General features: G+C 47.1%; 1 protein-coding gene across 1 annotated transcript; it reads left to right on the forward strand.

Annotated features, from left to right (window-relative positions):
* The first annotated feature begins 5,275 nt into the window (after nt 1-5,275).
* LOC6739180 (probable G-protein coupled receptor Mth-like 8) lies at nt 5,276-16,900 on the forward strand. Its single transcript, XM_016170550.3, has 6 exons — nt 5,276-7,223; nt 14,386-14,542; nt 14,644-14,835; nt 14,893-15,111; nt 15,170-15,527; nt 15,581-16,900. The coding sequence occupies exons 1-6, from the start codon at nt 6,720-6,722 to the stop codon at nt 15,627-15,629; spliced, it is 1,479 nt and encodes a 492-aa protein (XP_016029611.1). The 5' UTR covers nt 5,276-6,719; the 3' UTR covers nt 15,630-16,900.
* Nucleotides 16,901-17,309: the final 409 nt, after the last annotated feature.

The raw sequence follows: 17,309 nt of genomic DNA on the forward strand, positions 1-17,309 counted from the left end.
CATGGCCAGGAGGAGGTGGTGCCCCAGCCCCAACACTGGCCACAGTCCCCGCCAGTGGAAACCCAGAGGAACCCACCCACACCACCGGGAAGGATGGCGGCGGGCGTGGAAAGAGGAAAGGGGAAAGGGGAAAAAGCAAAGAAGAAGGAAGAAAGAGAGAGGAAAGGAGGGGGAGGAGGAGTACGAGGACGCCAAGCTGACCCAGTAGCGCATGGACCAGCGAGCGGCGATGGTGGACCCGCCCACACCTCCGAGAAGGAGGACCCCCGGCGGCTACCCACCCCTCGGCATGGCCAGGAGGAGGTGGTGCCCCAGCCCCAACACTGGCCACAGTCCCCGCCAGTGGAAACCCAGAGGAACCCACCCACACCACCGGGAAGGATGGCGGCGGGCGTGGAAAGAGGAAAGGGGAAAGGGGAAAAAGCAAAGAAGAAGGAAGAAAGAGAGAGGAAAGGAGGGGGAGGAGGAGTACGAGGACGCCAAGCTGACCCAGTAGCGCATGGACCAGCGAGCGGCGATGGTGGACCCGCCCACACCTCCGAGAAGGAGGACCCCCGGCGGCTACCCACCCCTCGGCATGGCCAGGAGGAGGTGGTGCCCCAGCCCCAACACTGGCCACAGTCCCCGCCAGTGGAAACCCAGAGGAACCCACCCACACCACCGGGAAGGATGGCGGCGGGCGTGGAAAGAGGAAAGGGGAAAGGGGAAAAAGCAAAGAAGAAGGAAGAAAGAGAGAGGAAAGGAGGGGGAGGAGGAGTACGAGGACGCCAAGCTGACCCAGTAGCGCATGGACCAGCGAGCGGCGATGGTGGACCCGCCCACACCTCCGAGAAGGAGGACCCCCGGCGGCTACCCACCCCTCGGCATGGCCAGGAGGAGGTGGTGCCCCAGCCCCAACACTGGCCACAGTCCCCGCCAGTGGAAACCCAGAGGAACCCACCCACACCACCGGGAAGGATGGCGGCGGGCGTGGAAAGAGGAAAGGGGAAAGGGGAAAAAGCAAAGAAGAAGGAAGAAAGAGAGAGGAAAGGAGGGGGAGGAGGAGTACGAGGACGCCAAGCTGACCCAGTAGCGCATGGACCAGCGAGCGGCGATGGTGGACCCGCCCACACCTCCGAGAAGGAGGACCCCCGGCGGCTACCCACCCCTCGGCATGGCCAGGAGGAGGTGGTGCCCCAGCCCCAACACTGGCCACAGTCCCCGCCAGTGGAAACCCAGAGGAACCCACCCACACCACCGGGAAGGATGGCGGCGGGCGTGGAAAGAGGAAAGGGGAAAGGGGAAAAAGCAAAGAAGAAGGAAGAAAGAGAGAGGAAAGGAGGGGGAGGAGGAGTACGAGGACGCCAAGCTGACCCAGTAGCGCATGGACCAGCGAGCGGCGATGGTGGACCCGCCCACACCTCCGAGAAGGAGGACCCCCGGCGGCTACCCACCCCTCGGCATGGCCAGGAGGAGGTGGTGCCCCAGCCCCAACACTGGCCACAGTCCCCGCCAGTGGAAACCCAGAGGAACCCACCCACACCACCGGGAAGGATGGCGGCGGGCGTGGAAAGAGGAAAGGGGAAAGGGGAAAAAGCAAAGAAGAAGGAAGAAAGAGAGAGGAAAGGAGGGGGAGGAGGAGTACGAGGACGCCAAGCTGACCCAGTAGCGCATGGACCAGCGAGCGGCGATGGTGGACCCGCCCACACCTCCGAGAAGGAGGACCCCCGGCGGCTACCCACCCCTCGGCATGGCCAGGAGGAGGTGGTGCCCCAGCCCCAACACTGGCCACAGTCCCCGCCAGTGGAAACCCAGAGGAACCCACCCACACCACCGGGAAGGATGGCGGCGGGCGTGGAAAGAGGAAAGGGGAAAGGGGAAAAAGCAAAGAAGAAGGAAGAAAGAGAGAGGAAAGGAGGGGGAGGAGGAGTACGAGGACGCCAAGCTGACCCAGTAGCGCATGGACCAGCGAGCGGCGATGGTGGACCCGCCCACACCTCCGAGAAGGAGGACCCCCGGCGGCTACCCACCCCTCGGCATGGCCAGGAGGAGGTGGTGCCCCAGCCCCAACACTGGCCACAGTCCCCGCCAGTGGAAACCCAGAGGAACCCACCCACACCACCGGGAAGGATGGCGGCGGGCGTGGAAAGAGGAAAGGGGAAAGGGGAAAAAGCAAAGAAGAAGGAAGAAAGAGAGAGGAAAGGAGGGGGAGGAGGAGTACGAGGACGCCAAGCTGACCCAGTAGCGCATGGACCAGCGAGCGGCGATGGTGGACCCGCCCACACCTCCGAGAAGGAGGACCCCCGGCGGCTACCCACCCCTCGGCATGGCCAGGAGGAGGTGGTGCCCCAGCCCCAACACTGGCCACAGTCCCCGCCAGTGGAAACCCAGAGGAACCCACCCACACCACCGGGAAGGATGGCGGCGGGCGTGGAAAGAGGAAAGGGGAAAGGGGAAAAAGCAAAGAAGAAGGAAGAAAGAGAGAGGAAAGGAGGGGGAGGAGGAGTACGAGGACGCCAAGCTGACCCAGTAGCGCATGGACCAGCGAGCGGCGATGGTGGACCCGCCCACACCTCCGAGAAGGAGGACCCCCGGCGGCTACCCACCCCTCGGCATGGCCAGGAGGAGGTGGTGCCCCAGCCCCAACACTGGCCACAGTCCCCGCCAGTGGAAACCCAGAGGAACCCACCCACACCACCGGGAAGGATGGCGGCGGGCGTGGAAAGAGGAAAGGGGAAAGGGGAAAAAGCAAAGAAGAAGGAAGAAAGAGAGAGGAAAGGAGGGGGAGGAGGAGTACGAGGACGCCAAGCTGACCCAGTAGCGCATGGACCAGCGAGCGGCGATGGTGGACCCGCCCACACCTCCGAGAAGGAGGACCCCCGGCGGCTACCCACCCCTCGGCATGGCCAGGAGGAGGTGGTGCCCCAGCCCCAACACTGGCCACAGTCCCCGCCAGTGGAAACCCAGAGGAACCCACCCACACCACCGGGAAGGATGGCGGCGGGCGTGGAAAGAGGAAAGGGGAAAGGGGAAAAAGCAAAGAAGAAGGAAGAAAGAGAGAGGAAAGGAGGGGAGGAGGAGTACGAGGACGCCAAGCTGACCCAGTAGCGCATGGACCAGCGAGCGGCGATGGTGGACCCGCCCACACCTCCGAGAAGGAGGACCCCCGGCGGCTACCCACCCCTCGGCATGGCCAGGAGGAGGTGGTGCCCCAGCCCCAACACTGGCCACAGTCCCCGCCAGTGGAAACCCAGAGGAACCCACCCACACCACCGGGAAGGATGGCGGCGGGCGTGGAAAGAGGAAAGGGGAAAGGGGAAAAAGCAAAGAAGAAGGAAGAAAGAGAGAGGAAAGGAGGGGGAGGAGGAGTACGAGGACGCCAAGCTGACCCAGTAGCGCATGGACCAGCGAGCGGCGATGGTGGACCCGCCCACACCTCCGAGAAGGAGGACCCCCGGCGGCTACCCACCCCTCGGCATGGCCAGGAGGAGGTGGTGCCCCAGCCCCAACACTGGCCACAGTCCCCGCCAGTGGAAACCCAGAGGAACCCACCCACACCACCGGGAAGGATGGCGGCGGGCGTGGAAAGAGGAAAGGGGAAAGGGGAAAAAGCAAAGAAGAAGGAAGAAAGAGAGAGGAAAGGAGGGGGAGGAGGAGTACGAGGACGCCAAGCTGACCCAGTAGCGCATGGACCAGCGAGCGGCGATGGTGGACCCGCCCACACCTCCGAGAAGGAGGACCCCCGGCGGCTACCCACCCCTCGGCATGGCCAGGAGGAGGTGGTGCCCCAGCCCCAACACTGGCCACAGTCCCCGCCAGTGGAAACCCAGAGGAACCCACCCACACCACCGGGAAGGATGGCGGCGGGCGTGGAAAGAGGAAAGGGGAAAGGGGAAAAAGCAAAGAAGAAGGAAGAAAGAGAGAGGAAAGGAGGGGGAGGAGGAGTACGAGGACGCCAAGCTGACCCAGTAGCGCATGGACCAGCGAGCGGCGATGGTGGACCCGCCCACACCTCCGAGAAGGAGGACCCCCGGCGGCTACCCACCCCTCGGCATGGCCAGGAGGAGGTGGTGCCCCAGCCCCAACACTGTCCACAGTCCCCGCCAGTGGAAACCCAGAGGAACCCACCCACACCACCGGGAAGGATGGCGGCGGGCGTGGAAAGAGGAAAGGGGAAAGGGGAAAAAGCAAAGAAGAAGGAAGAAAGAGAGAGGAAAGGAGGGGGAGGAGGAGTACGAGGACGCCAAGCTGACCCAGTAGCGCATGGACCAGCGAGCGGCGATGGTGGACCCGCCCACACCTCCGAGAAGGAGGACCCCCGGCGGCTACCCACCCCTCGGCATGGCCAGGAGGAGGTGGTGCCCCAGCCCCAACACTGGCCACAGTCCCCGCCAGTGGAAACCCAGAGGAACCCACCCACACCACCGGGAAGGATGGCGGCGGGCGTGGAAAGAGGAAAGGGGAAAGGGGAAAAAGCAAAGAAGAAGGAAGAAAGAGAGAGGAAAGGAGGGGGAGGAGGAGTACGAGGACGCCAAGCTGACCCAGTAGCGCATGGACCAGCGAGCGGCGATGGTGGACCCGCCCACACCTCCGAGAAGGAGGACCCCCGGCGGCTACCCACCCCTCGGCATGGCCAGGAGGAGGTGGTGCCCCAGCCCCAACACTGGCCACAGTCCCCGCCAGTGGAAACCCAGAGGAACCCACCCACACCACCGGGAAGGATGGCGGCGGGCGTGGAAAGAGGAAAGGGGAAAGGGGAAAAAGCAAAGAAGAAGGAAGAAAGAGAGAGGAAAGGGAAAAAAGGAAAGGAGGGGGAGGAGGAGTACGAGGACGCCAAGCTGACCCAGTAGCGCATGGAGCACCAGCGCCTTTCAGTCCACGCGCAGTTTACCAAAGTGAGTGATCTATCAGTTGTAGCGGCCGCGCTTATATAGTGCCCGAACAATCGAGAGCGACTATCGATACCTCCTAGGAGTGCAGAGACCAGCTTTCAGAATTATCAACGATACCGACTAACGCGAGTATTTACACCGAAACCCGATAACCAGCTGGAGTATAAATAATAGCAATTCAAATAACCGATGAACCTCCCACAAAAAGGCGCGATATATCGCACGCTAAACTCTAATATTTATACCAAAAGCCGATAACCAGATGGCTGAAAAGGCGCCATATATCGCAGGCTAAACTCTAGTATTTATACCAAAAGCCGATAACCAGATGGCGGAAAAAATACTAGCAAATCAAAAACCGATTAACCTCGCCCAAAAACGCGCGACATTTCGATAACAAGCTGGCGGGAAAATTACTAGCATATCGAAGGTTAATAGCCCGCCTGCGCCACAAACCCAAAAATGCAAGTCTGTAGCAGAACCTTATTATAATTTTATTAGTCGTGTAAATTTCTATAGATTTGCCAAAAAAAAATGTTTGCCACACCCACTCTAACGCCGTAAAGCCGCCGAACCGGTTACGCCCACACTTTCCAACAATTTTTAAATTTTTTCATTTTATTCCCCACTATCTATCGATATCCCAGAAAATGTGTAAACGAGAAATTTCAATATTTTTGGGAATATTGGTAGAAATGGGAAACAAAATAATAAAATAAAAAATAAATTAAAATATTAGTCAAAAGTGTGGGCATAGGCATAACAGTGGTTTGTGGCAGTTAGAGTGCGCGAGACCAAATATTTTTTTGGCAAGCCGAGAGAAGTTTACATGACTTATTAAATATAATAAGACACGTTCGTAAGATCGAGACGTACATACGGACAGACGGACGAACACGGCCTGATCGACTCGAAACTTGGTCCTGATCAGAAATATATATACTTTATAAGTTTGGAAACGCTTCCTTCTACCTGTTACATACTATTCATTCACATACATTTCATAGTACAACCCTTTACGCAACGAGTGCGTATAACACAAAGTTACCATATCTGAGTTGTGTACAAATACTGCATCTCGGGAACCATTAAAGAGACATTTGAAGTCAAAAAGTGTCCAACTGAAAACTTTTGACTTGGCCCGACTAAAGCAAAATAATACAAGGTCAAGTCATGCAGGCAGGGCGCTTTATATTATAATTTTAAATGAAAATGGATTAGTCATCATCGGTAACTGCTTCTCTGTTTTTCTTTCTTTTAAATTAAATTACGTGGACTGTAAATGTCCAGTCTAAAATTATGTTTTTACCAAATATACAACCTACATAATTAGTAAATTCGATTCGGAAAGTCCAAAATGTTTAGGTATTTTATTTGAACAGAAAATATAGTGCATTAATGGTAAAAACTATTCATTTAAATAAAAGCTGTGTTCGAAATAATCGAACTTCCACTTTTGTTCTTGTAAACAATATCCGCACGTTTCTCGAAAAGTGGGTGTGCATCGTGCCGAGCCACAGAAAAGCACGATACACTACCTTCGATTAAGTTCGTTGGGATTTGAATTTCGTTCACAGTCCAAGTTTGGACCATGCTATGAGCAGATAATTATCCGATCACTCAATTAACGGCTCGCACTTCATGCACCCTGTGACGTCATCAGTACTTTACTATTCCGGTGCCTATATAGTCTATTTCGTTAAATTTCGTACACCCTACATTTCGATACGATTTGATTTTCGTTTGGAAATTGTCTGAAGGTAAACAAGCATAAATTGAACGCTCAAGCGTAAACAAAGCGGTTTTCGGAGCAAAATACAAATATCGTCAGTTGAGAAAGTCTCTCAAATGGCGCAGTTCTACATTTTTGGAGTCCTCCTCATTCTTTCTGGCTTGCACTGCTCGTGGGGATTCCACGAAGAGACACATTATCCGTGTGCCTTTATCGATACGGCAAACATAACGGAGAGCTACGGCTTGGATGGCCCATTTGTGCACAACTGGACGGTGATTCCCCGTCACTTCGTAGCCGTGTACGACTTTGTCATCAAGAATGGCATCCGCATTCCGGCAAACAGGCATCTCAGAGCCTGTGTCTGTAAGACCAAACCCTGTGTACGGATTTGCTGTTTATGGGGAGAAATCTACGACCTGGGGAGGAGGCAGTGCTTAGTCCCTGCGGCCAGGGTGTCCAGTCTTCCCTCCCATAGCCACATGGAGGTGGAGTTGGGCAACGGCAGTCTGCGGCTGGTGAAACTGCAACCCCGCTTTAGCATCCACGTGGAAACACCGTGTGAGCACATGAAAGCCGTAACCAAGGGATCGGAGTACGTTCACTGGACACTTCATGAGGTGGGTTCTGATATAAGTTAATAATTACAGTTAGTTTATTTGATTTTGAAGATCGCAAGCGACCGTTTATTACAATTTATCATTTGAAACTAAAACTAGCGTACAAAATGTTTCCCTAAGTCCCTAGCAATCAAGTGAAGTCGTCGGCAGCGGCGCAGCGGGCGTCGGCAGCGGCGCAGCGGCGACGTGTTGATGTCGCGCTTAACCGTTCGTTGGCGTTGATGGCAGCGGAGACTATGCAGACCTCTGGTCAGCGTTTTGGGCACTTGTGTTTACCCAGAGATATGTAGAACCACAAGATGTTAGAGAATAAATTGCAGGGCAATAACTCCTCCCCTCTTAATTGACGCTTGTCCTCGAGCGGTCATCATAAGGACAGAATGTTGTTGAGTCGCATCGTTGGTGGGGTGATTCGTGGTGGTTTGGGCACCGCCTTAATGGTTTGAATGCCAGGTGTTTGTTGTTGCGTGCGTTCGAGGTTTGTGCAACTCGGATGTGTTCTGCATTGACAACTTGATTGCTTCTATTAAAAATTCTGGTTTGTACTAAATTACTAATGAATTTATATCTACATATTTTTAGACCATTGGAACCTTTGCAGAAGGCATTGATTCCGTACATTTCGTCTGTAATTGGTAAATTTTATTATTATTCAAATTAAATTATTATTTATTTATTATTATTAGTTTCCTTTACTGATCATGTTTTAAAGTATAAGAAATAAGATTTTAATGGCATTCAAATTATAGTTCCGTTGTTTAAAGCGAGAACGTGTGAAAGTTTTAACATTTATTTGACCGTCAAGGCAGAAATCGGTATATTGTTTTCAAGTAGGCTACTGATCTCATTCAATTTAAACTCGCTCCGCAGAAACGCATTCACAACGCAATCTCTTTTTTCACGAGCCCAATCTAATTCTGCAAACCTATGGCCAACTCATCTGTCAAAGTCGAATCGTTTCAAATTTAATTCTGTGTTCTCGTGGTTACGTTAATCAGTATGTTTAATGTTTCTATGTTCTACTTGTCTATCGATGTGGCCACATTAATTATTCTGAAAGCAATTATGATCTTATGTTACTTTTATGTACTAATTTCCCTGATTCTGTTAATATTGTGGTACTACGGTCTTCCTTAACTAGTTCCTTCCTAAATCTACTTGATAACTTAGAACCTAATCTTGTATTAACCCTAACGAAAATTTCTTGCCCTTTGATATAGGTCTTTATGGGCTTTCTTGTCCGGTTGTGGTATTCTATGTCAGTTTCCTGTTTTTGCCTAAGTCGGTCTATATTGTCCAGTCTAGCTTGTTCATATTTCTCTGGAGCTACGGTAGCTATCCTGCCGAAGAACACCTCTAGAGGTCGTTTTTTTGTGACAGAATGGACAGTGTAGTTATATTCATAGATGGCTCTATCGAGAAGTTCCTCGAAGCCCCTATGTGTTCCATCTCCTTTCAAACATCTCATTATTTCAGAGAGTGTGGAGTGAAATCTTTCTATCTGTCCATTTACTGTACTCTTATACGGAGGTGCTTTGTAGAGTTCAATACCCAGCTGGTCTGTCAACATGAATTTGATAGAGGCTGAGTTGAGGGACTTTTCATTGTCCATTACTATTAATTTAGGCACTCCATAATAAAACACGATATCTCTTAGGGCTTTCCTAATGTCTTCTACAGCTTTGGATTTGATAACTCTTCCCATGGCCAGTTTGGAAAATTTATCAATCGCCGTGAGCACCAGATGTCGTTCTGTCGAGTAGATGTCAATATGAATAATTTGTCCGGGGTATTCTGGCAAGGGAGTTTGTCTTATTTCTGGATGCGTGGGATGTCTGTCATATTTAGCAGTCTTACACACCAAACACTGATTCACGATAGCCGAAACTTTTTTCCTCATTTTAGGAAAGTATACTCTTTCGGACAACTGAGCTTTATTTTCCACAGCATTTCTGTGTGCTCTGTTATGTGTCCTAAGTATTTCTTCCTCTTGTTCGGCTTCGTTAACAAGGTCTTTGACTTTGGTTTGACAGAATCTAATCTTGAAACCCTGAAAATGGATGGGGTAGAGAATTTGTATTTTCCCCATTACATCCTCGGATGTGAAAATTCCATTAATCACGGATGGGTTCAGATATTCTTTCAAATCTGACAAAAGACTATCGGGTGTGAACAATTTGCGATCTACTAAATGCCTTTGAAATGTCGGGAATGGAACGCTAAATGAGTAGTTCTCTGACTCGGACTCCCTGAAGAAAATTTGGTTCTTGAATGCATTTATCGGGGCTTCAACGCTAGGTATCAGCCCATGGCTCGAACTGTCAGAGCTGTGCATTGTTGAGGCTACTGTGTTAATCTGTTCGACTGTCGGTCCTCTGGACAGAGCGTCGGCTACAGTATTTTCTCTGCCTGGCTTGTAGAAAATTTCGTAGTCATATTCCTCAAGGTATGCTTTCCATCTCTTAATCCTCGCATTTCCATTCCAACTACTGAGAGAATGGGTCAAAGGCTGATGGTCAGTAAAGATTTTCACCTTTGCTTTACCGTAAAGGTAAATTTTTAGCTTTTTTAGAGCCCAGATAATGGCTAACATTTCCTTCTCATTCGTGGCATAATTTTCTTCCGCCTTCGAGAGTGTTCTCGATAAAAATGAGATGGGTCTGTTCTCTTGTGAAAGAACGGCGCCTACTGCGAAATTGGAAGCATCCGTTGTTAGGTGAAATTCTTTCTTAAAGTCCGGGTAGTGGAGTATTACGTCTGGAGAAACCAAGCTGCTCTTCAATTTCTTGAAGGCTTCTATTGCTTCGCGATTAAGGGAGACGGATTTTTTTGACGATAATGTCTTGGAAATTCGACCATCCTCCCCTCTCAAAAGCGAGCTAAGTGGTTTTGCTAACTTAGCGTAGTTAGGAATAAATCTCCTGTAATATCCTGATAATCCCAAGAATGATCTCAGTTCTTTGAGTGTCCTTGGAATTGGAAAGTCTGAGATTGCCTGTACCTTGGTTGGGCTGGTTTCAATGCCCTTGTCGGACACGACGAAGCCTAGGAACTCCACTTTTCTCTTCATGAACTCGCATTTATCCAACTGACATTTCATGTTGGCTTGCTGAAGAGTTCTGAAAATAGTGTCAAGGTTCTGGTAATGTGTTTCATCATCTTTACTAAAGATGATGATGTCGTCAATATAAATGAAACATATCTTACCGATATGTTCGTGAAGAATATCGTCCAGTGCGCGCTGGAAAATTGACGGTGCATTTTTCAGACCGAATGGGAGTCGTGTAAACTCATATTTTCCATTATTGATGGAGAAGGCGGTCTTTTCGATATCAGATTCATTTAAAAGAATCTGATGAAACCCACTTTTCAGATCTAGCACTGAGAAAATCTTGTTGTCTCCCAATTGGGCCAACACTTCATTAATGTCAGGGATAGGGTATCTGTCCGCTACCGTTACCATGTTAAGTTTCCGATAGTCAATTACCACCCTGTATTTTTTCTTGCCAGAGGAGTCGAGTTTTTTTGGTACAATCCACACTGGTGAATTGTAAGGTGACCTTGAGGGTCGAATGATTCCATCGTGTAAAAGTTCGGAAATTTGTTTGTGTACCTCGTCTTTAAGAGACATTGGGTACTGATAGAATTTTGAGTATATTGGCGTATCCGATATAGTTCGGATTGCTGCCCTTACACTTGTTGTGTAGGTTAGTTTTTGATTGGGGTCTGCGAAGAGACCTGGATACGAATCAATTATTTTATTTAATTTCATTCTCTGTTCTACCTCTAAGTGTTTTATTCTTGGACTAATTGTGCTAACAGCCTCGAACTGTTTTTCTTTGAGAACAACTATTTTCCCGTTTTCCAGTGTCATAGTTAGGTTCTTCAAATCAATTTGCGCTCCCATTCCCTTCATTGTGTCTTTGCCAAGTATGGCGTCAAAAGTCTTCAGCGTTGGTAATAAAAAAAATTTTATTTCGAAATCGAAAAGGCTTGCTCTTTTGTAATGAGATATTTTTACATCACCGCCTGGAGTATCAGCTATGTAAGGCTTGTTATTTGGTATCGCGTTCGTCACCAAATTGGGCTGGATGTAATTTTTATTAGAGCCTGTGTCAATCAACACCCTTAAAACCTTTCCACTCCCCACTCTACATTCGAAGTATGGTAGTGAGGAGTCTTCTACTCTAAAAAATGCAACACGTGGTCTCGTTGTTCGCTGTCCAAATTGTCTATTTGCCCATCACAGTATTCATTTAATGTGCTGTTAATATTGTTCTGGGTTTCATAATCTTGCAACGACCGTTGATAGCCTCGCATGCTTGAACTGGACCCAGTTACTTCCATACTTGGCTGTCTCATGTTCACTGTTTGAATGTTGTAGTTCTTTTGTCGTTTGTTTATGTCCGAGTGTGGTCTATTCATATAATTAATGTTTCGCGTCTGTACACTGCCGTCCACGTCCATTGGTTCTGGTCTTGGTTGTGGTTTGGTCGCAAAGGGACGGGGTGGGGCATTATATTGTTGCCATTGCTGTTGATTGTTTTGTCGGGGTGGAATGAATGGTGCATTACCGAAGTTAGACACATGTTGCCTTGGCGCCGGGAATGGCTGGCCTAAATATTGTGGAGGTCTCCTCATGGGATGTCGTGGAGGGACCGGTGGAGGCTGTCGATGGCCAAAGGCATTCGACGGCTGAAAATTGCGGGGTGCCGGTATGGGTTTTTCGTTTCCTCTGAAACTCGACTGTTGACCCCTATTTGCCGCATGGTTTGACCTGAAAGTTTGATTTTCAAGTTTAAGGCAATAATGTAAAGCTGAGGGGAGATCAGCTGGCTCCTTTATTGCCAAAAGGCGAGGTAAATCTCCTCGAAGGCCTCTGATAAAAGTATCCAGAGCTTTTTCTCTGTACATTTTTGTAACAAAGTGCTCGGATTCTCGGCTCATTTGCATGCAGCCGACTTTATTTAGAATAAGCGACAGATTTTTGTAGACGTCCTGGTGGAAGTCTTCCACCGACTGCTGGTGGCCTTGAACCAAAGTTGACATTTGGTATTCCAAGGTAGTTATGTCCCGTTTATCTGCGTAATGCAGAGTGAGACATCTCGACATGGCCTTCCAGTCCAGCGGAATGCTGTAGGACTCGAGTGCAACATCAGCACTTCCAACAATTTTATTTCTTATGGTATGAAGTATACCATAATATTTTGGAGTACCCACAAATGGGGTATAAGTCTCCATGATTCTATCAACGCTCTTTTTCCAAGACCCAAATTCTGCTGGATTTCCAGAGAATTCCCTGATCGATTTTACGATATCAGGCACCCTGTCAAAGTCCGCTAAATTATTTCTGTATTCGGGCTCGACGACCTGGTCGCTCACGTCAGTAAAGTCAAGAGTATTGTTGTTCATCTGTTTTATCAGTCCAGGTAAAACTTGGGCCACCGTTTGGCCAATTAATGCTGTCAACTGTTCGACACTCATGTCAACGCGATGCTGTTCAGGCGGGTCGTGTCTTTCTAAGGGCACCGGTCTTTCATTTGAACTAAAAGTTGATGGTCTTAATATGTTATTAGGGTTTGCCATACTGGTTTTTGATTCGGACAACACCTGCACAAACAAGCCTAAACCAATTTGAACTTAACAAAAGTTGTGGGCAGAAAATATGGAATGCGTGTGTATGTGTTTGCTTATTTATCTTTTGTTTTTGTTTTTTTATTTTTATTTATTTTTATTTTTGCATGCAATAAAATTTTAGCTCACCGCGGTTATTTTGCTTTGAGAACAGTGTACCAGAAAGGAACAGTAAATAGGAAAATTTTCCTTTCAGAAGATCTCTAGGAACTGGGTTGAAAATATAGTATTAATAATAATATCAATAATAATAATAATATAATAACAATATAATAATAATAATAATATAATAATAATAATATAATAATAATAATATAATAATAATAATATAATACTAATAATATAATAATAATAATATAATAATAATAATAATATTATAATAATAGTATAATAATAATAATATAATAATAATAATATATTTAATTTTTTTTGGTATACTTATGTTTTATTAAATTGCTGATGTTTTTTCCAGTGTACTTTCCAGGTTCTTGTAGTCTCTCTGCCTCCTCTTCGGTTGTCTCAGCTTCAGCTTCTTCGTCGTCAACGTGTTCTTATTCCTGTTCTTTTTGGCGGGCTGCTGCTGCTAGTACGGCTGTGCTGTTGTTGTTATTTTTTTTCCTTGTTGTCTGCGCTTTGGTTCACGCAGCCGTTCTCTGCCGTTCGTCGTCTTTACCTCTGCCGTTACGTTTTGGGTTGCACTGTTAACTGTTATCCGTGTTGCTCTTCTGTAGTTCCGTTAGTTCTCGGCGTTCTACTTCTACTTTTCCTTCTCCCTTTCGATGAAGTTGCTGTTCTTCGTTTTGCATTTAATTATCATAGAATTGTTGCGGTCACTCCTCCTGGCTGGGTGAATGTTGTCCTTTTTGCCTGGGCTACTGGGGAATCCACGTCAGCACTCCAAAGAAGGTTTTCTGCGGGCTGGCCTGACAGAAAATGTGATCCACCAATGGGCAATGCTATGCCGATGAGTATTTTCCTCTTCCGGAAAATCTGTTTTTTTCAAACAATTTTATTATAGCCGACCGTGAATTTTGTTTGTTAATAACTCGCGGGAGTTTCTTCGGCACAATTTAACCAACGAATAATTTTTAGCAAAATTTTGATTTTGCTCCGCGACTTAGAATTTTGTCTTTCGTTCGCGTTTATTCGCTGGTCCCTGTTCGGGCGCCAGTTAATAATTACAGTTAGTTTATTTGATTTTGAAGATCGCAAGCGACCGTTTATTACAATTTATCATTTGAAACTAAAACTAGCGTACAAAATGTTTCCCTAAGTCCCTAGCAATCAAGTGAAGTCGTCGGCAGCGGCGCAGCGGGCGTCGGCAGCGGCGCAGCGGCGACGTGTTGATGTCGCGCTTAACCGTTCGTTGGCGTTGATGGCAGCGGAGACTATGCAGACCTCTGGTCAGCGTTTTGGGCACTTGTGTTTACCCAGAGATATGTAGAACCACAAGATGTTAGAGAATAAATTGCAGGGCAATAACTTATATACCTTTCATCACATTAATGGCTTAACACCACCTTTTCAGAACGGAACCATCAGCCACCGAGGTCACATATTTTCTAAGCATTACTGCTTCACTCCGCTGCTCCACGGGAACTCCACCTGGGAGTGGCAGCCATTGGCCTGTGCACCAAAAAAACTATATTTCGTCTTGGGTGTGCGGGAGTGGACATACGCTATATGTAAGTAGCAAGAACGAACATTTTTCCAGCAACTTGCAGCGATTCATTATCATCATAGTTGATAGTCAGAATTTAATTTACACAGCGTATTCACTTTCCAGGCCTCTTGATAGCTATTCTATCAATGTTTATCGTGCTAATGGTCTACCTTATGTGTTCGGAAATGCGCAACAGTTTCTACGGTGTGGCCATAAAGGCGTACACCATCTGTATGATCTTGGGATATGCCCTCCTGGCATATCTCACGCTCCACAACCCAGCAAATCTCTCAAATGCGGCTTGTCGTATTCTACGTAAGTGGTAACTTTGAGTATCCTGCGATATTTAAACATTCCCTTCTTTCTTTTTAGCAAGTTTGGCATTGATGAACTTGGTGCTTTCCTTTTACATTCTGAGCTTTATTGCTTTTAAGCTTTACTTGAGCTTTTATGGAGTTGTCTTCACAAAACTGATGTTTTGGCTAATATTTACTCCCATCGTACTGGTAGCCGTGGGCTGGTCTTTCTTTGTGGGTTTCAGTTATTACGGCTCTAGGCTAATCTTCGGAGGCGATACATGCTGGTTTGATCGTAAGTACTGCCAACCCATGTATTTTTTTAAGCATTAATTGGCATTCCACCTCGCTAGCACGCAATTGGTCCATTATGATATATTTGTACGCTCCTGTTTTCGTGGCTTGCGCCATTAGCGGTTTTTTCTATGTCCTAAGCCAGATCTACATCCGTGATCAGCCGGATATCGAGACGGAGAAGAGCTTCGAGTCCATCGAGAAGAACCGCTTCAGATCATTTTGGAAGTACGTTGGCTACACGGCAGTCGTATGGGTCGTTTGCATATGCTCCTTTGCTTTTAACTACTACTGGGAAAACAGATCGCACCTTAACTACGCTGTAAGCTTCTGCATGGCCTTCCACGGGTTTGCGGCCCTCTATGCGCTGATTGGAAAGAATCAGCAAATCCAAAACTTTTTGCGGCGTATAGATAAGTAAGTAGATAACTATGAATTTTAAGTACTACTGTTAATATATACTGTTGCAGTGGCGAAGATACTTGTGAAAACTCAGTTCCGCTCTCGAGTTTTGGTTAACTTTTCTTATTGTGCCCACTGTACCGTTAGTGTAACTGGAAGCAATTAAGTGTATCGACAATATCTAAGCAATGTTTTTAAAATCACTTATAAGCATATAGAAAAACCATGTATTTTAAATGTAAAATTTGGTAAAATGTGTGTAAAATATATTTGCAAAATTTGAATTCGATCAAAATAGTATACTTCTACCCCTTAAACAGAATTACAATAATAAAGATACAGAAAAGAAATATTATTTCTGTAAAAAAAAAAACCCGTCTGGAATTTATACAATTGTTAAATATGATAACAAGTCCCAACAATCTACGATATTACAACAAAATATGGAATATACATACTTAAGCCATGTGAAAAAAATAATAGTTCAAGAGCACATAACATATTCATATTCTAAACAATTTTAGCAGTTTTCTTGAGTTTATGCCTCCGACAATTGCGCACTAATCCACTTTTATCCTTCCCCATTCTCGAGTTGCAAATTCCTGGACCGTGATCAAGTGTCCCCAGTCCCAGACTTATTCCAAGTCCCCAATTCACCGTACCCTATCCGCATCGCCAAGGCTGGTGTTCCTCCCCGATCCCTCTATATTATAAATGCGGGCCGATTTTAGTTAACATCAGAGGTCAATGGCCGCGAAACAGACACAGAGAGAGAGCTTGCCAGAGCCACGAGAGCTCCATCCTGACAGGGGGCTGTCAAAAGCAAGGAATCAAGTGGAAAGTTGGTGGTGCTCTTTTGAAGAGGCTTCGCAAACTTTCCCCCTCTCTATCCACAGAAAACCCCACCCGAGTCGGAGCACACAGTCCCCAATTCATTTTCATGCCGATTCGGCTTCGGGTTTTGGTCCTGCTCTTTTTTGGCTGGGCGTACAGCAGCAGGACTCGGAGTACACACTAAGAGAGGTCTAAAAATATAGAGACAGACAAGGAAAGCAGATGGATCGATAAAATGTAGTAAAAATGCTCGTAGTAATGGAAGCTGGAAATAACATGGCACAAACAGGCGCCAAACTGCATCGGCAACACCATCGCCATCCTGACGTGCGCACTGGAAAATCACGAGAGGTAGGACATGTTTGGCGCGTTTTTCTTCTGCATGTGTGCGAGTGCTTTGTTTTGTTTAGATACGTAATTAAAAGTGAAAAAGCCCATATTGACCGCGCCCGGTTTTGAAACCACCCCATCCTTTAGACCGCATAGATTGTAGTATATAACTACTATATCTTCCACTACCCATCATATTTATTTCCTGGCAACAGAACCAATATGAAAATTATATACTAAATGGATATATTACATTTAAACGATATTAGACAATCCATTAAATGGCTAATTGGTTGCGGCTGTATGATCTTACCCGTAAAACCATCTCATTTATGAAGGGTGACATTTCATTTAGCTGCAATGGCAATATCGATATTGGGAATAATTGATTAACATTCGCAGACACATTAAAGTTAATTTGACTCGCACTATCAGAAATGAAACCGATTTCCATTACAGAGGCAAAGATTTAGAGCATTTAAAAGTGAAAAAGCCCATATTGACCGCGCCCGGTTTTGAAACCACCCCATCCTTTAGACCGCATAGATTGTAGTATATAACTACTATATCTTCCACTACCCATCATATTTATTTCCTGGCAACAGAACCAATATGAAAATTATATACTAAATG

The sequence above is a fragment of the Drosophila simulans genome, chromosome 3L (assembly GCF_016746395.2).
Source record: "Drosophila simulans strain w501 chromosome 3L, Prin_Dsim_3.1, whole genome shotgun sequence".
Lineage (NCBI taxonomy): Eukaryota > Metazoa > Arthropoda > Insecta > Diptera > Drosophilidae > Drosophila > Drosophila simulans.

Coding starts and splice junctions, on each gene's coding strand:
- LOC6739180 (XM_016170550.3), top strand. CDS start 6,720: ATGGCGCAGTTCTACATTTTTGGAGTCCTCCTCATTCTTTCTGGCTTG. Junction 15,112..15,169: donor CGATACATGCTGGTTTGATC/GTAAGTACTGCC, acceptor CCACCTCGCTAG/CACGCAATTGGTCCATTATG. Junction 15,528..15,580: donor TTTTTGCGGCGTATAGATAA/GTAAGTAGATAA, acceptor ATACTGTTGCAG/TGGCGAAGATACTTGTGAAA.